Consider the following 21,294-nt stretch of genomic DNA (forward strand, 5'->3'; position numbering starts at 1 on the left):
GAATATGCAAAGACATCACAAATGAGACAAGTCAAGCAACATTATAGATAAGTCATTAACAGACTTGCCAAAAGCAGTAAGTATGAGTAACTGAATATGAAAAGACACCACAAATGAGACAAGTCAAGTAACACTATAGATAAGTCATTAACAGACTTGCTAAAAGCAGTAAGTATGAGTAACTGAATATACAAAGACACCACAAATGAGACAAGTCAAGCAACACTATAGATAAGTAATTAACAGACTTACCAAAAGCAGTAAGTATGAGTAACTGAATATGCAAACACACCACAAATGAAACAAGTCAAGTAACACTATAGATAAGTCATTAACAGACTTGCCAAAAGCAGTAAATATGAGTAACTGAATATACAAAGACACCACAAATGAGACAAGTCAAGTAATACTATAGATAAGTCATTAACCGACTTGCCAAAAGCAGTAAATATGAGTAACTGAATATGCAAAGACACCACAAATGAGACAAATCAAGCAACACTATAGATAAGTTATTAACAGACTTGCCAAAAGAAGTAAGTATGAGTAACTGAATATGCAAAGACACCACAAATGAGACAAGTCAAGTAACACTATAGATAAGTCATTAACAGACTTGCCAAAAGCAGTAAATATGAGTAACTGAATATGCAAAGACACCACAAATGAGACAAGTCAAGTAACACTATAGATAAGTAATTAACAGACTTACCAAAAGCAGTAAGTATGAGTGACTGAATATACAAAGACACCACAAATGAGACAAATCAAGCAACACTATAGATAAGTTATTAACAGACTTGCCAAAAGAAGTAAGTATGAGTAACTGAATATGCAAAGACACCACAAATGAGACAAGTCAAGCAACACTATAGATAAGTTATTAACAGACTTGCCAAAAGAAGTAAGTATGAGTAACTGAATATGCAAAGACACCACAAATGAGACAAGTCAAGTAACACTATAGATAAGTCATTAACAGACTTACCAAAAGCAGTAATTATGAGTAACTGAATATGCAAAGACACCACAAATGAGACAAGTCAAGCAACACTATAGATAAGTCATTAACAGACTTGCCAAAAGCAGTAAGTATGAGTAACTGAATATACAAAGACACCACAAATGAGACAAGTCAAGCAACACTATAGATGAGTAATTAACAGACTTGCCAAAAGCAGTAAGTATGAGTAACTGAATAAGCAAAGACACCACAAATAAAACACCAAAACGTCTCCGGACAGATAATTTATTTTTATTACACGTTTAAAACATTTATCCCTCAACTCTAACTGCAGAGAGAATGTAGAAGTTATTCCTACTCGAGGTAATGCAATTATCAATGTGAAAAGTATTTAGTTTTCACAGATTTAGCAGTCAAGCCTTCGGAAAAACTGGAAATAGTAGTGTGACGACACAATTGAAACGACACATTTAAAAATTACGAAACGAATGATACAAATTACATCGAACGAATCAATTACAAACGAATGAACGAAATTACACAGACGAACCAACTTTGAGAAATGTACATAAAAAATAAGTTGAATTTATATATGAGCTATTAACAGACTTGCCAGAAGCTCTAAAGATGTGCACAACTTCCCCACGCACAAAACGATATAGAGAATTTGAGAATACATGTCAAAAAGCTTATGACACTTGGATTAGCATAATCCAATTTCACTGCTGGGCACACCTGTACTTATAGTCAGATATTAAATGAACCTCATAGATTAACAGGGTTAAACAAATCTGGGATTAACAAGGTTAAACACAGCTGAGATTAACAGAGTTAAACACATCTGGGATTAACATGGTTAAACACATTTGGGACTAACATGGTTAAACACATCTGGGACTAACACGGTTAAACACATCTGGGACTAACATGGTCAAACACATCTGGGACTAACATGGTTAAACACATCTGGGACTAACATGGTCAAACACATCTGGGACTAACAAGGTCAAACACATCTGGGACTAACATGGTTAAACACATCTGGGACTAACATGGTCAAACACATCTGGGACTAACATGGTTAAACACATCTGGGACTAACATGGTTAAACACATCTGGGACTAACATGGTCAAACACATCTGGGACTAACATGGTTAAACACATCTGGGACTAACATGGTCAAACACATCTGGGACTAACATGGTTAAACACATCTGGGATTAACAAGATTAAAAAATTCGTCCTACAGCACTAACTGATGCTATCCTAGACATAAACATTTGTGTTACAAATTATGGTAGATACCAACTGTGTTAATCATACAGACGCCACCTTATAATCCTTCATAGCTATATTAAACAGTGTTCCAGAAAAGGTTGACTTGCAACAAAATTCACATTAAGGTTATTTGATATGAAAAGATTCATCATGTCTTACTCTGTTGTGTTGTAGGTGCAAAATATGTGGAAAGGTGATTACAAGCTCTTAAAAGCTCAAAAACGAACAGAAAATCGCAGCCACATGAGAACGCCGTAGTTTGGATTCCCTTTCCAAAACGGCTCAAATGTGATGCAGTTGTGAGAGATGGTTTCTGTTTACACTATCTTGCAACCTTATTCGTCGAAATATTTTCACAAATATACTTCACGCATTCAATAAAACTATGTCTATTATTCTTACGCGTCTGTTTTATCGTCATTGTAATGCTATCACTTTTAGCACTGATATCTTATAACTTACCGTAAAAAATCGTTAAACGTTTTTAACCTTAGCTCGAAGGAGTAGATGTCATTGTCTGATAATCATGACGAGCCTGTTGGTCACCTGTGATAATCGAAAAGTGCGGCAAAAATTATTTGCGAAGTATTGGGTCAAATGATCAGATTACGACTTGACGATTGAATAATGCCGAAACAAAACTGTAAAGTAGCGAGCGTCCATATTTGATACGGGGTCTTTGGTAAAACTCGAAGTGTTTGTCATAAATTAGTGCTACGATAAGCTTTATATTGAGCTTTTTATTGGCCTTTCAATTCGCGTGAGAACATACGTGACAAGACGATAACCAAATTTCGTGGTTACTTCATCGAAATTCCAATTTGTAATTGCATGTAATTGTAATCACATTGTAATCACATTTCCACATATTTGGCACTTACAAGACAACAGAGTAAGACATGGTGAATCTTTTGATACCAACTAACTGTAATGTGAATTTTGTTGCAAGTCAACCTTTAAAGCTCATTGCACTCAGTGATGTTTGCTACAGTTTGCATCCAAACTGGCTGTTATGTGTAATAAAAAGGAGTTAGGAGCATTGATCCATTGTAGCCAAGTGTACGTAACCGCAAGGATGCAATCAAATAATGTGCATTAGACCCGCAAGCTTATAAGTTATATACATATAGATAATCTATCAAATGCTATATATTAAAAAAAGTGACATAAACAGCCAATAATTATAGTACACGCAGAAACCTAAATTAAACTTATTGAACCACAAATCTTTGCATCATTTGCTCGGCAGGTTTCATTCTGATTGTCGCTTTATTTGGAACAATTTTATCTTCTAGCTGTTCAAGATTTTACATAGTGTGTGCTAACGTGAACTTTTCTGCACTGCTGAATTAGTCAATATTAGTGTCTAAACAATTATTTTAGCAGAGCAAAACCTTTACGCCCTTCTATTTGAAGAACCTCTCGCAAAAATAATGATAACCCTTTAGCCCATGCTCACTGCACAAGTTATAGTCCAAGACAACTTAGGAACAAATTAGCTTAACGAATGACTGTCTGAAACGCATATCATCTGCAAACTGGGGATAGTCTGTATTACAATGAACTAAACAAATAGGAAGGATGGTGCTACATACAAACACCTAGAGAACTACTTGTGTATACAATCCTACCGAGTTCTGGATACTCCAGCAGCTTCACCTCTTAATGCTGTTTTGAGCTAAGACTGCCGCAGGGCCCCCTATTGACTCTGAATAGAATCCTCCATGTGTCTTACAAGCCTTCATTACCTGTAAGACAAGACACCTATTAGCCTGTGAACAAAAATATTAGCCTGTGAAAAAAAAAATGACCGTCTGAAACGAAGCTCATCTGTAAATTGGGAAGAGTCTGTACAACAATGAACTAAGCAAAGAGGAAGGATGGTGCTACATACAAACACATAGAGAACTACTTGTGTAAAAAAACCTACCGAGTTCTAAATACCCCAGCAGCTTAACCTTCTTAATGTTGTTGAGCCAAGACTGCTGCAGGACCTATTATTGACCCTCCATATATACTACACACCTACGTTACCTGTAAAACAAGATATTAGCCTTTGAAACAAAGTACAGGCCTGTGAGACAAGATATTAGCCTGTGAAACAAGATACAGGCCTGTGAGACAAGATATTAGCATGCGAAATAAAATATTAGCCTGTGAGACAGTATTTTAGCCTGTGAGACAAGATTTTAGAATGTGAAAATATACATATTTTATATATAATTATATATACATTTTATACTATAAAACTATATACATAAAACAATAAAATATAAAATTATGTACTATACAGAATATAAAACTAGACAGCGCAATGATATTGATAATTAAACTTGAACAGTCTTGTCTTGCAGTTGTTAAACAAATATTAGTTTAATGTAGCCGAGAACTGGAGAAATATTTTTCTTTGAGGAGGGGGTGGTGAACAACCCACACTTCTATTGTTTTTTCCTGCAAACCTTCGCTGCTCATTACTCATGACAAAAACTGGCCAATTAATAAATAGCTGAGTTTCTAGAGATTTGAATTGGATTGGGGCCTTTGACCTATGACCCCTTCTAAGGCGGGCCTGAATCACAACTACGAATAACACGTTTGTATCAATAGCAAATATAATTTGATTTGTATTTATAATTATAACACAAATCAGGCGCAAATTTTTTAAAATACGTACACCAGAAATATGTGTAGAAACACTGAGAAACATAAACCAGGGCGCTCATGATTCTGAATAAACGTTGGTGTACGAGAAGGTTCATAAGTGAAATTCCTGCAGAAAAATACCAATACAAACTATTCACCTAGCAACAGAACTATTGACTGAGTTGAAAACAAATTGTTGCTAAGCAACGAAACCACCTTACGTAACAGCTAATACTAATAGAAGTGCACTTGCTAGTATAGCCAGGTTTTTAAAAAAATTTGTTGAGGGTCCAAAATAGAGCCCATATGCAGCTAGTCGACATACGATTATGAACTGATGCTACTAGATATGCAGAAAATGTACTGCGATGCCTACATTTGCCAGTCCTTGAAAAAGTCATTTCCTTTGTCGTCAACGACAACAAAAGCTGGAAAGTCCTCAACTTCAATCTTCCATATTGCCTCCATTCCTAAAGAGTAACCAATCCAGCGCAATAATGAAAGTTGTTGTATTATGAGATTTGTTAGGCACAGGCTATATTGGTCTCTGAGCTCACAGGTGGTCTTGGCTCACAAGCAGTACAGCTGGTCTTGACAATTACGGTAAGTGAATAAAGCTGGATAAAGCTAGTGAATAAAGCTAGTGGGTAAAGCTAGTAGATTAGGTAGTATAAGGCAGTATGGGGAGTATATAAGGAAGTCTAACGAAAGACGGAATGTCTTCTTCGCCTTCTTCATGTAAGTCTATTTATTGATACAAAATGGTGCAGTTGACTAAATTCTAGATTTTTTGTGGTGTCATTGTTAGCACTAATTTTCTGGTTGTGTTATTAGTTTAACGTTTGACAGGACCCTTTCACGGGCGTGCAGGTGAGGTGATGTGTGGTAGTGTAGTGTTTTGCCGAACGAGTTGTGAGGCTGTGAGGCGTTGAAGCAGTGAAGTGTCAAGTGTCGGAGAGGTACAGAAATTTCTTATTCGTTCAGCTGTGGAAGTTGAGAATAAAAAAAATAAACGGAAGATGTAGAGTGAGTTAGTGGCGTAAAATATATTGCGTTGTGACGTGATGGAGATTGGTTATCCAAAGTTGGTGATTGGCGAGTGATGGTTCGTGGGAGAGATTTATAGAAGAAATGAATTTATGTATCGAGAGTGCAGTGGAGAGGAGGGGTTATGAAGATGATGACGAAAGAGTGCCTATTATGAGGGGTAGAGCTAGGTTAGTGCCACTATTGAGAGCTAATGAAAAATATAAAAATATATAAAATTATTACAAAAATTATAAAATAAAAAACTATAAAAAATTGTACAGAATTAGACAACTTCTTTTAGCCTGCTAAAAAATTCCATTTCATTACATATTAAATTTATTTATAAGTGTACAGTAACATAATTAGCATTGATGAACCTTTGCCACCTCTCTGCTCTACATGTACCAGGTCAAGTCACGCTACTCCAAAGGTATGTACATCCTGCATAGTAAATAAAAATTCATTTTTCTTTTCAATGGCTATTAAATGGTCAAGTGTGCGAGAGGCTGCTTGTGATAACTGCATCGCTCGGCCTTACTTGTTGAATTAGGTTGAAAAAGGTTTCAACCAGACACGCTAAATTTTATAGCGAAGACAGAAACTGATGAACAAAACTTTTGTGATATAAAGTTGAAATTCAGTCAAATAGTTAAAAGACATACTGAAACTTTCAAACTGGTTTCAAGTGTGAGTTTAGTAAGCTAAACTTATTTGAAGTGAACTGAAAGTTTATGTTATACGTACGCCCTGCATTTGGTACACACATTTTAATGTTGCATTTTATTGCAGATCATAGCCATTAAAATACCTTGAATACAAACAATTATTGTAGGTAACTATAGTTACTAAAGTTAACATACTATTTTGTTACTAATTTTCAATATGTACACATTTTTATAAAAATTTTGACGATTTTTACCAGGGGATGTTTGCATTGTATAATTACAATGTTCTCTATACCCCTACATACGAATTTTTCACCCTACGATGTCAACCCTGGAATGGATCAATATCGTATCCCGAGGGTTAGCCTGTCTTGACAAACTGTTGCTTTTGCAGAGTTGTTCCGCCGTCGAGCGGGCGAGCAACACAACAGCTTGTCACAAGACGTACTGCACCTGATGCATCAGCTGCACTTATAGGGAGTTGTTCTCTTCCGTCTATGCAGGTTGGTTGCGATGTTATGTCGGTCACTCCATTGGTAATAATAATGAATTTCGCGCAAAAATTTATGTAGAAAAAATAAGATTACAACGTTTAATCAGCGACCAGTCTCTGCGGTAAACTTTCGTAAAACTTGATAACTTAGGCAACAACAGTGACTAAACATGTCGTTATTTGTGCGCTCAGTCAGTTTTATTTCTTTTTTTGTATCAGACAACTCCGCAAAAAAAAACAGTTTGTGAAGACAGGCTACCTGAGAGTGCACTGTACTTGCTTATTATTCTTCTTTCTATACTTGCTCAAATTCAGCATGAAGCGGATCTTCCATTCCAAGATTTTAATGGCTATAAAAAATAATAGCTGCCTTACTGAGCAACAGCGCTTGATCAATTCCCGAGGCAATATACGGTATGACACTATATGGAAGCAAATAGGCTAGCGCTTTCGGTCATGACGTAAAGTCATAGCGTAACTACGTAGAAGTCGTAGCTCATACTAGTAAGCTTACACAAATTTTCCATTGGCAATGTGACAGGCCAATAGCAAATGACAGGCAACTCTCAATACCTCTAACTGTTTATAAGCTGATTTTTAGTAACAGGGCAACGCCAGGTACCACAGCTAATGTATGTATATATACCAAATGAAATTAGTGTTAAACACATCTAAAACTAACGAGGTTACAAAAAGCTGTCCTGTCAGCGACTACTACAATGAACTAAACAAATAGGAAGGATGGTGCTACATACAAACACATAAAGAACTGTTTGTGTAGAAAAACTTACCGAGTTCTGGATACTCCAGCACCTCTACCTTCTTAATGCTGTTTTGAGCTAAGACTGCCGCAGGGCCCCCTATTGACCCTAAATAGAATCCTCCATGTGTCTTACACGCCTTCGTTACCTGTAAGACAAGATATTAGCCTGTGAACACAAATATTAGCCTATTAACCAAGATAAAAAAGAATGGAAGGCATACGCTTTTCCTAAAAAAGTACAAACTATCATCACCTGTAAAACTTAGCGGAAAACAAGCGTTGTCAAATAAAAAAGGCAAGATAATTCCAGTTTAAAGAATAGAGAAAGCATAATATTATTATGCTTTATTAGTTATCTTGAGGTGTTGACTGATGTTCTAAAAAAATAATCAAGGAGATTGACCCACTAGAAGCTGAGATATAGACAGCCAAACACAGGTCTAGCTATAACGAATCAGAAGAAAACCCTTCGAAAATCCCTAGAATTATGACGTAGGAAATCGACTTAATGGTCATGTGCTGGAGTTGCGCACCCTTACCGCCGTTACGTATAATGATTGTTTTAGGCTACGAGATGTGAAACACTTCTCGCGATAGTAAAGAATTTGCAGACTAGCTCTGGTTTCTCAGGAAAATCAAGCAAACATTGAGTGGTAAAGGCATTTGCCCACAACCTCTCGCCATGACTTTTCAAAACAGAAGAGCAGATTTTGACTATTGTGCTTCAAATTTTAACTTGATCTCCACGGATATGCTCCAAAGATCCTCTGTTCAACGAACGGCGCGTGTATAGTCTATATGCGACATCCGCAATTTGCAGTTTGTTTAGAATAAGAAATGGGAATGTGAATTTTTGTTCATTCATCATTTTCCTACTGCGTACCTACTGCAGCATTCAGTTGATTTTCATGATTATCGTCACTATTAACAGACTGGAAGTTCACTACAGCCATAATCTTAAAAAGACTAACTTGACCGTGCTGCTCTTGCTATAAGAAAAGAAAACGATAACTTTTGCTTTGATTTTTCTATTGATCTATTATCTTATCTATGATTATTTTTTATGATTTATATAATATTCATAATGCATATTATACAAAATAATAATATAACTGCGCATAGAATAAATGATGTAACTAATATAATTTGTAGAAAATTCCAAATGATAACCGAGATTGATGATTGATTTAATTGATTCTATTTATTAGCTATAGTTAAAAAAACTGAACAACGCTAAAGATGAGTCTGAATAGGGAAGCTAAGTAGGAGAACAACAAAACTGAGCTGAACTAGCAAGATAGCGAAATGTTGCGAAATAATAGATGCGTGTAATTATTTTATGCTAAAACTAATCTACACGTCAGAGGGACTGGTTCAGAATTCTAGGAACGATGATTGTTAGGCCCAATTTGATTGTTCTATACTTCCAGGGATTAAACAAATTAAAACGCCGTGATTGTTATAGGAGAGCGCATTAGTTGGCTTAATTGACCAATGGCACACAAGTCGATTTCATACGTCATATATTGATGATTACCAACACTTTTGTTTTTTGGTAGACCTGTGTTTGGCTGGCTATATCTCAGCTTCTGGTTGGTCAATCTCCTTGATTCTTTTTTTAGAACATCAGTCAACACCTCAAGATGAATAATAAAGCATAATAATATTATGCTTTCTCTATTCTTTAAAGTTAACTAATTGACAAGACATGGCTATATATAAATACTAGTCATTTGGTCTAGCAGGTAATATTTGAGTTGATTGACAACTATGATCATTACTACCTGCATAAGTATATACATGTATATGCACCAGCTGAATGCCTCGCATTTGCACGGGTAATAAAGAACAGTTTATATACATTAACTTATCTGCATTACCTTACCAACTATATTACTTTTACACTACATTACCTGCAACTGTTTACAAGATTTTTTTTATTACCCGTGCAACGCGGGCATTGAGCCGTGAGGCCAGCCGGTAATCGTTACGTGTGATGCAACATCATATATGTTTTAACCAACACATCATATATTTTAACCGACGTAATGAATATCTTCATTATTATTAATTGCTATGCTCAGTTTGATACCTAGTCGATTGGGTAAGCACACTGCCTCTAGAACTGAAGGCGCCCAGTACAAAGCCCATTTTTCGTTTCTAAAACTTTCCACTATGATTGTACAGATAGACAGACACTGAGATTTACAAATAGACTAGCTGCGCTACCCGGCGTTGCCCGGGTAATAGAAATCTTTGGACAGAAAACTGATTTGTATTTAACATATAACAACATTTGCCATTCTAACTTTCAAACTACATATCATGAGAAAAGTCTTTTGTCTAATAAACAATTAGAAGTAGTGAGAGTTTATCGCTATTAGTTTTCGCGCTATCAGCCAGTACGTTTAATAATGTAAGCGAACAGCTTCTCGTGACGTTATGCTATAACCCGCGTTGTACACAAATCTGTTGGGTATTTGCTCTCATATACTGATTTATATTGGCAAGGTAGCAATTCGATTTCTGTGGTCCAGTGGATAGCACGTCTATCGAGCGAACAGCTTTTTTATCTCTATTCCAAGATTTTAAGATCTATAGCCGGAATGAGTACCAACATATCCACATATATACATACAGAAGAAGACAGGCATACTTTGAGAAATATATATAGATAGTACTACTGGTAGTGATTATTAAATATAGATATATAACATTTACCACAGAAACTGTTTAACCCTTTTCTTTAGAAACCGGTTACATCGTAGTAAGGGACTTGTCCCATCGTACTAATCCCATGTCTAAACCCGTCTAGATTCAGTATTTCATCAATATTTTTTAAATCCAAAAATTTTTTTGTAATTTTGTATTATAGCAACTAAGCTTTGATTTGTACGACAAAATTTGTATTAATATTTGAAGGATAAAATTTGTGCTTTGCACACATGAACAAGCTGGTCACATGGTTGAAAGTTTCATTTTATGCATGCAAAAAATTTGTATTATTAATGACAATGTGTTAATGTTTAGCTCAGCTAAAAAAACTTGTTTGACCGCTGTATCGATTAGTTCAGCTGTACAGAAAATGTGTTGGGGTCAGAAGACACTGTGGAAGGTATTGAACAGACAGGAAAAAAATTTTGTTGCAAGTCAACCTTTAACACTGGACCAATGATATTTTTGGCTACTACATTTTTATAATAAATAATGTTTGTCTGCATTTTAGTCAAACTGCTTGAAAAATAGCAATTTTTTTGCAGTTTCACTAAACTACAAAAAAATACAACATTCCTTTTTACACATGCATTGACTCTTGTGCAGAACTATTGTGCTAGCCAAACTCTGCTTTAGCCACAAAAATACCAAGTGTATGCCAGCACATAATGGGAAGCATGAATTAATTCCGCTCAAAAAAACAATGAAATCCCTGATGAAATAGTTGATACTTGCTGCACAAGCAGTCAATAGCCTGAGCTAAATGTGTAGCTAAATTAGCAATTGTGGTTTAATGTTATTGTGATATATTGCAAGAAGTGAATTTTTGTAAGAATTGATTGAGATTTGATTTTGTTTATTTGGGAGAATTGAATTGAAGGGAGTCATTGAAGTGATGATAGTTAAAGAATTGAATAGATGCTTTTGCACTTAATTGAGAATCGAATCAGTTCTTACAGGGCATATAATGCAAACGAATTGAGAATTGAATTGTTAATTTTTCGATGAGAATTGAAATAAATCGTGTCATGTTTCAAAGACTTACAAATAACCATTGGAATAAAATCAAAAATATGCATTCACATTTAAAATAACGAAATAAAAATTGAAAGCTCCAAATTTTTGCAGTGCAGCCCAAAGGATTTTCATGGGTTAATTTCGAGCAATTATAATCAACTTGTAGAACAACTTCTCAACTTTCCAATGTATATTTATTTAAAGATCCATGACCAGTTGGAGATAAGTTAGGTCAGCCTTTTCGTAACCATGCCAAACGATAAAATTGCTAACCAACAGGCTCAATTCGCTGGACAATTCTCACACGTATGAGCTCGGTAGAAAACAAATCCATCAAAAACTCGAACACCACTCATAAGCAAATGAGTACACACACTTTTATTATTAATAATGAAAAACCTTATAAAAATAGGCTAGATACCAAACATCATTGCATTAGTACAACTTTATATGAGCCTGAAATATTTTCTAAAAGCGGTAAATTGTATGACAAGCAAAAATCAGATGATCAGCACTGCATTAGTAGAGTAGTCCATACCTTAATTCAGAAATGCGGTTTTAATCTCATACTAAACTAACCACCGCAAGCGACAGAAAAAAAACACACTGGAAATATCGACCTTACTCTAGCTTAGTTTTATTTACAAAAGCGGGTTTTACAACAAACTTTGGAAAGTTTTAGGATTTTGGGTTACTGTAAATGAAAAGCGTCAAACGGAATCACTAAAAGTAAATTTAGTGACCCTTTTGATAACGTGACAGGTGTGACAACTCCTCAATAATTACATCCTCTATTTCGGATTATCTCAGTCATGGTCCTAATAAAACATGACATACAAGTATACCAGGTCTAAATGAGAAGCCATGTAAGTGGTTAACTACCTGAGTTCTAAACACTATTTTTAGAATCTCTCAAATTTCTAAAATTTCTCTAAAATGTCCTAATTTCCTAAAACAAAATCTTGATTGGCACAAACGTAAGTATTCTGCTATGTATTCAACAGTTGCTTACTAAAATCTTGACTACTCAAGTAATACAGATGGTAGATTATGAGCCAACTTTTTATCATAAATCCGTGTAGTAGTAATCGTGTGTGATTGGCAAAATTTATTGAATTTCAGTTTTGTGGCTTTTGAACTGAAGCTATCTGTACAACATCTTAGACAAAAATAACATACTATATTGACAAATTACTAGAGTGATGCAGATTCAAGTGAAACTTTATTGAATAGTTGATACCAGCCATTTGATTATAATATTAAAATAGACAAATATAAAGTCACAATATCGTTATAAACAAATGAGAACACGTTGATATAAATAAATTGGAAGTTGTCTTCTATACACAATAACTCCTGCGCAAGAGCTTGTGATGAAATAACCAAACAGAAAAGTGTTCTATTATTTTTCAGGTAGTGGAGGCGTGTAGCCAGGATATAAGTAGAGCTTTTAACCATCAGTTGGTAAACACATCAAGGTGGGCTGCTGTCTGCTTATTATTGGATATCTGTTGTTAATCTCTATGCTTTTTGCTCTCACCTTCTTTGTTATCTACAAGGTGAAGGATACTTCAGTGTACCGGATAAATGTCACTATACAATTTTACTTCCTGAGTCATGAAGTTAACAGAGTTTTCTTACGGTTTATCAAATAATAAAACCTACTTAACAAATCTGCGGTGTCTAAGAAGCTGAGAAAAACACCTCAAAGTATAACAGTATTTACTATGATACTGTTTAGTCATAAGTGAAAAATGAATAAAGAGAGTTATTGACAATATTATAGCTATTATTAGGTAGTACCTGCTCCTCAAACAGCCTCTTTACATCCCGATGACACCTGTGTTTGTAAAAAGCTTCAACAAGGGCTCTTATAAAGAAGGAACCATGAGCATCATGTCTTTCAGAGACATAACCTGTAAATACCAACACAGCAGTAGCTCCATTTACTCACAAGCTGTTACTTACAGAACTAGAATACTCATTATTACATTATATAATATTTGCAGAATAAACAGCTCTTATTGGTCACTATGAGATATTCTAGCAAGGGAAGACAAATCATAACACAATATAAAAAGGTTTCTGAAATGTTTATGTCTCATTTGGTAACTCTAAGCCATGAAAATGAGGAGCTTTTGCAACTTTACAGAGATATTTGTTATCAGTGAAAACAGTGCAACTTCACATTGAAGATGATCTATTCAAATACAGATTAAAAATTACAAAAGCTGGTCAATTAATAACTGAGAAACCTTTCTCCAGGGGCGCGTACATGACGCCAAGCAGGTAATATTGACACCCGGTATATAATAGTGACACTCGGCATTTAATGGTGACATCCAATATACTGGTTAGTGACACCAGGCGTAGTAATTAAATATTATCGCTATACCGAACTAAAAATTGATTGAAACTCAATTGCTCAATTGCTCAAACTCAATGCTGTGGCAACTCATTTCCAAATTGAAAGGAAAAATCATCACTCATTGCTGAGCCTCTGGGTTTTTCTGGTTACAAAACCGGATGAAATTTTGTGCTTGCTTTTTGCTAAATATTCTGCTCAATACATCCTCAGTAAACGTACACCATAAAAAATAAGAGAAACTATTATCAACAAACAGCTAATTTAAAAAAATCTTTGTATCCAACCAATGTGTTGTCTGGCAATACAACAGATGTTGAACAGACAACTCCTGAATATTTATACTTGCTACTTGTATGATTTGCTGGTTCTTTTGTACATATTAGGAATGTAAAAACTCTTTTGGTTAATTTGTGCTACTTGAATACCAGTTGAGGTACATGATAGAAATTGGGAACTGATGTCAGTCAAACAAAGTTTACATATTATTTGCTATTAAATTCTCATCAAACTTGCGCACGGGTAATAAAGTAATGAATTTGATCAGCTAATAAGTATTCACTCATCAGTAGATATAATCTCATATTCAAACCTGTTTGTATCAAGTCTTATTGTCTCCACTTGATGGATTCTACTCTTTCACTCTGCTGTTCTTCACTCATTAATATTGTAAAAACTGAGGATTGCATTCCTTCAGTGTAGGATGAGATAACTCTGAAGTAAAATGAACCAGCTGAGGAGCTCCTGCAAATTTTCAATTTTGTACATCATTTTTGAAAATAATGAAAAACTTTTTCATTTTTTGAAAAGCATTTTTTGGCAAAACATTCAGAAAAAATGCTCTGCTAAATTATTTAATTACACCAAGGCAGTACTTGATGATAGAGATTGATGATTTGTATTTAGTTTCTTCCTTGAAAGCCAATTACAAAACACTAGTATTGCTTGCTGCCACAATCTTTACTGTAATAAGAGTAATGCAAGACTGTCTTTCTGTCTGTCTAAATCCAAGACAAAAAATAACTATAAATTGAGAAAAATTCAGACTTCAAAAAAGATTATAAAGTCCTACTTTCTGCTTGAGCAGCTGGTATGTATCAAGCTGCAGAAACAGTCGCACACATCCAGGTGCTTTAAAGTAAATATGATAACTTCCACCTTTTTACATACACCTGCATTCATAGCAAAAAGTACCGACTTTAACCAGTTTAAACAGCTATTATTCCACTGAATGAATTGACCTGATATGAACTATACATGGATGTTGGAACAATTTTTTTTTTCCATGCAGTCATAAATTGAGATAAGACAACTCAATTTTGTCATGTTCTCCATTTAAGTGAAAGAATTAAAACAATTCCCTTTTATTGGTATAAATAACATAACAATAAAAAATTTAAAAGTCTAAATTATCAAAAGTTGAAAAAGTATTAATAAAATAATTATTAATATTATGACGTTGGCACCGGATGAAAATAATAAGAGATGAAAACAATAAGAGATGAAAATATGCCTACTTTTTACATAACAGAGTTGGACACTTATTCCGAAATAAGAAGCCATAATGAACAGGTTAGTAAACAGAAAAGGTCTTTATAAACTTGTACGACTAAAATTTAATTTAATTGTGAATTTGAAGTGTTTGTCAATTTAAAATTGAGCTCCATTTGCATGAACAATTCCATTATCTATAATAATAGTGTAGGTCAATATATTTTATCAATCACCAAATGCGATGAGACTGTATAAAGTTACATTAGATGACCTCATGATAACTGAAATACTGAAGTACTTTTATAATGCTGCTGTTATGGCTGCTCTATAACATGACATCTTCTGATGGATTGAAAGCATGTAAACATGTCAGTTGATATGTTTCTAAGCTCATCTTTCTTTCTGCTTATACACTGAGACTAACAGGGTTAACCACATCTGGAACTAACAGAGTTAACCACATCTGAGACTAACAGAGTTAACCACATCTGGGACTAACAAGGTTAAGCTCATCTGGGACCTACAAGGTTAAGCACATCTAGGAATAACGGGGTTTAAACAGCTGTCTGATCAAGACCTGCAGATGCTAACCTACATACAAACATTTATACTACACAGTACGGTAGATACGAATAGTGTTGTTCATACAGACACTAACCTATAACTCTTTATAACTATATTTAACAGTGTTACATGGAAGCTCATCGCACTCAGTGATATGTTTGCTACAGTTTGCATCCAAACTCGCTTTTATGTGCAATAGAAGAGGAGTTATAAGCGTGGATCCATTGGAAGCCGAATGTATGATCCAATGATGCAATCTAGTAATATGCTATAAACCTGCAAGCTTGTAAGTTATATAATAATTTATCAAATTCTATCAATATACATTCACAAACAAGTGACATAAACAACCCATAATTATAAGACATGCAAAAACCCAAGTTAACGTTTTTGAAGCAAAAGTTTATGCATCATTTGCTCAGCAGGTTGCATTCTGATTGTCGCCTTCACATGGAACGATTTTATCTTCTGGCTGTTCAAAACAGTTCAGAGTTTCTGCTGACCCCAACCTTTTTTCTGCTGAACTAGTCGATGTGAACTGTCTTAATCTCTATTTTCGCGGAGCAAACATTTTTGCAAAAATAATGATAACCTTTTAGCCCAGGTGCAAGATAATGAACTGAGTTCAAATAAAAGCAGCAATCAGAATACAACTGACCAGCAAACAATGCCAATGTTTTTGGTTAAAAAATGTTTGGTTTTGTTTTTGCCTGTACTATAAATATATTCGCTTATGTCACTTGGTTTCAAATATATAATTTTAACATTTGATTGATTATTATTGTGCAACTTATTAATTGCAGATTTAGAGCATAAATCTGCAATTGGTAAGTTTCTATCTAAAAAGTGTTTGAATAGAATAACACAAGGTGCTTTGAGTGATACAAGTTTGATGATAACCCTTTAGCCCGTGATCACTAGACAAGTTATAGTCTGAGAAAACTTTCCAACAAATTCACTTAATTGAGGGCTTGCTTTGGTTGCTGTAATTTTATGATAAGTTGAAGAAAGCGCCACACCTACGTCAATTTGAATAGATTTTTCTCACATTTTCTAGACAGCAAAGTTTATGCAGCAAAAAAATCATAGCTTTCCTATAATGAGAGTGCTGCCTGTCCATCTGCTTGTCTATCTGTCACAAGTATAAGGATGAATAATAGCTTTCAACAAGATTCCAACTCATTCAGCTTGTTAGACTGCTACTCTAACACCTACAACAACCAACTGCTTTAAGTAATTCAGAATACTTGTGCAGCTACTTATTCTCTGTGCTTCATCGGAACACATGATGATCTCTCATGACACACTAGACTGTCAGGGTACTAGCATACATAATGGAGATACCCATATGTGCCATTTTTATCCCGAGTACAGCCTGTAGTAAGACGATATTTTAAGGTTAACTATGGGACACTCATTATTCATATTAAATTGGAGAACTCGCAGTGATACTTTACGTTATGTGAAACTTCTTACATAGTTGAAATCTAAAACACTTTACAAAATTTTTTTGTGACATGTAATTTACTTTATAAGAGGTACAAGTTATAGAAGAGTTCTTATAACAAGTTGAGAGTTTGAGCAGATATGATGAGGTAGCTAATAACTCTGATAGAGTAAGGTTTGCTCTAATAGTATCTCTGTATTCGTTGGTCTTTGGTTGCTCTTTGTTATTCGTGACCATTATAAAGCATGATGTATGTACATGTAATATAGCAGTATGTACATGTAATATAGCAGTATGTACATGTAATATAGCAGTATGTACATGTAATATAGCAGTATGTACATGTAATATAGCAGTATGTACATGTAATGTAGCAGCATGTACATGTAATGTAGCAGCATGTACATGTATCATAAACCATTATGATGCATGTACATACATTTTTTGCACAAAATAGCCATGTAGGCGGATGTGAAACATGATGAAAGGTTGTTTATAATAAAAGCTTTAATATTTACATTTCAGTATCCACCAACTCAAAATTCAACTATCATTAAATTTGGTAAACTCTTGATAATTCAAACGCTACAGGTGTGATGTTGAATGCTATAAACAGTAAACTGTACTTCAGTTGATTCTATTAGGAAGTATCGATATTATTTTACCATTTGTGATTGTTTTTAATGTTTGAGGTGGTCTGACTGCTAAGATGTTTCAAGATTAAAATAAACTAAACTTTATTTTTGTTAAAACATTTAGAAGAAAAGGATGTGCCTAGATTTTCCCAAAATGATGTATATAGCCGCGAGGCTACCCGTCGCTCTCTCGTCTTACATCGGCTTTTGCTATTAAAGTCGATTGCTACCTGGCTTCAATGGCATATGCTTTAATTTGTATTTGCTTATAAGTGTCAGAATAAAATTTTAAATCTCGCTACATATATATTGTTATAGGTGTCCCGCAAACAACTCAAATAAGGTAACTGAAAAATTGTCATATTCTTTTTTTTTAAATGCTGTGGTAAAATATAAGTATGAATATACTTATATATTAATATATTAATATACGATTCTACGGTAATTAAGTAGCCAAATGAAATTAGTTATTTGTGACCTTTGAACCAGCAAATCTCTCAGTTGCTGCTGACATCGAAAACTAGTTACTAGATAAAAATAAGCAAGCTGCTTCGTCAAAAGGAGTATGTTCAAATAGATGGTGAATCCACCCGAATCCTTAAAAAGTCATGTGTAGTTAACATTATCTAGTCATTATTAGTATCAATTTGTAGAAATAATATTACTAATCACATTTGATTAGTTGATTTGAGTACAAAACAATGGTTTTTTGAGTTGACCAAAATAGTGAACGCGAAACATTATCAAATTCTTTTCAATGAAGTAATCAACTGATTCTGGCAAAATGTTAGTAAAGCCATTTCCACACCCAGTTGGTGGTTTGTGATGTGTACACACCTGTTTTCACTTAGTAGTGTAGAACATAACATTTTTGAGCTAGTAAAATATTCCGCCCAATGGAATTGAGTCGAGCTATGCAAAAGTATCAGCCAATACAGCTCTGATTACACTTCATAAATCCATCTATCAGACAAGATTTTAGCACAGGCAGCGACGGAGCTATGATTAATTTGATAAGCTCCCCAAATTATGTTTTGCATTACTTTTAACATTATTATTTTATTATATAATTTTTACCAACTAAAAAATTTTCATCTCAGTAATAAGTTTTCATTAAAAATATCTATCTAAATCGAGGCTACTCACATAGCTTCAGCTCATATAATGGAAAAAAATATTCTACTGCATTAAAATCAAACTCTGTATCGTATCTGGATATTTATCTTTATCTTTGGTCGTAAGACATGTTCCTACTATATTGTATACACGGGTTGGTTTTGATCACCACTCTGCTCTTGCGAGTCCTTTTGGGTATGTCCAGAATACCAATGATCTGTAGGTGCATGACTTTCTTTGTGTTTACTTATCATGTTGTACAACTCATGTTCCACCAGCCTTTCATATGGTTTCTGACACTCCGTATCTGGATTCTTGGGTGCTAACAAAATATTAATCTTTCATTATCTTTGAATAACTTATTGAATGTCACTTGGAAGTGATATGACACCTAGTAAAATTATCAGCAACAAAAATCTAATTATGTAGCTACAAAACTTACCATAGTAGTGTCGGTAATTATAATAGGTCTCTCTCAATATACCTGATCTTATAAGGTCCGTAATCTCCTGCACTTCTGCAGCACATTTTGAGACCAGTATGCGGAACAGGATGGTACATATCATGGTTTGTGCAGCACACATTCATGTCTCTCTCTTTTCCGTATATGACAGTTTCGACGCTGACACCGCTCCACTGGTAGCATCACGCAAGCATCCTGTTATCAATAAAACAAATGCTATAAAAATATATGTCATTCATAGATATGTCGCTCTAACGTACATCTACTGTAAGCTTCCAATTTAGGAGTTAAATAGAGAATGTAAAATTACAAATTGAACAAATGTTTAACAAAAGCATAAGTACGCCAAGCCAACAATTCAAAGCTTTATTTTGGGAGTAAAAGATGAGCATTGATTAATCACTTTTTTTCACTTTCCACACGTAAGAAGTGAACATAAATTTTAATCCTAAATCTAATTTATGAACTAAAACTGCCAAAGAAAATTTAAAGCAATTATTATAACTAGGTGAAACAATAAAAAGTTATGAAATGATGATTAGTGATAGCAAAAAATTTATCATTTTAATAATTAGTATATGTATTAGTGACTAGCAAAATTATTACCTTTGGTTAAGTAAATATATAGGAGACTCAAAGCTATATATATATTATTTATATTTACTTCTATTCTCCTATCTTCCTCAGCAGCATAACGCTGCTGACGCCTGTCGTCTCTGACCATAGGCTGTCTGCCCCAAACTTTAACCCCCTGATGCTCAGAAAACTCTGAGAGTCATCTTTGCTGGAACTAGAAGCATTGTTAAAGTTCTGTTGTTTGTCAATAAAAAATGTTGATTCAGCGTGTGTGATCCAGTAAATCAGTAAATTCTCTAATGATGAGAATCTTTGAGATCACAGCGGACGAGTTTGCTAGTGAAAGCATTTTTTATGACCTATATAAAAACTTCAAGCTGGCGATTGGCTAAAGAAGAGATCATATATTTATTGCTCGCTGACTCTTTTCCTATGTGCTGGCTATACATCACACAAAAAACCAACTGCTGTAACCTGAGCGTCCCAAAAATGATCTCATTCAAACGCTTAAATCTCTGGACAGGGTTAATTTACAAAGACAAAAATGGCATCAAATTGTAGCTGTTGTTTTCGCCTTATATTGGTTGCAATTTTATTTGAATGGCTTAAATGGTGCAATCACATCTGTAATGATTCATTTTTGTGTGCATAATCATACATGTATGCGCATATAATCGGCCATCATAGCGGTATATAACCATCATAGCCAATTATATAATTAGCCGTCTTCTTTAACCTTTTGAACTTGTTAAGACCCACCTTCTAGGATAGAAATACATCTGCATGTATGGTTACCGTATATTCATTCTTGTGCACAGTACAAGGCATACTACAACCTTGTCTGCTGGATCTTTCTACAACCATCGACTAACTAGAAATTGGTTGCATTGCACCAGCATTTACAGCGCACCAGCAAGCATCATCATTATTAAGTGAGAAGGTTGGAGATGTCTTAAATTGAACCAGCAACACAGTGCACCAGCTAACATAATCTTCAATAAGCAACCACGTTGGCAACTTCCTAAATTGCACTACTGTCACAGTGCACCAACAGGACAGTCGTAT

General features: G+C 34.5%; 1 protein-coding gene across 1 annotated transcript in view; it reads right to left on the reverse strand.

Annotated features, from left to right (window-relative positions):
• Positions 1-5,259: 5,259 nt before the first annotated feature.
• Positions 5,260-21,294, reverse strand: part of LOC137404684 (fumarate hydratase class I, aerobic-like) — a 102,623-nt gene continuing 86,588 nt past the window's right edge. The window contains exons 11-12 of the mRNA XM_068090918.1: positions 7,866-7,983; positions 5,260-5,357 (exon numbers count right to left, since the gene is read on the reverse strand). Of these exons, the coding sequence (XP_067947019.1) occupies positions 5,260-5,357; positions 7,866-7,983 (216 nt within the window). The remainder of the gene's footprint in view (positions 5,358-7,865; positions 7,984-21,294) is intronic.

The sequence above is a fragment of the Watersipora subatra genome, chromosome 9 (assembly GCF_963576615.1).
Source record: "Watersipora subatra chromosome 9, tzWatSuba1.1, whole genome shotgun sequence".
Lineage (NCBI taxonomy): Eukaryota > Metazoa > Bryozoa > Gymnolaemata > Cheilostomatida > Watersiporidae > Watersipora > Watersipora subatra.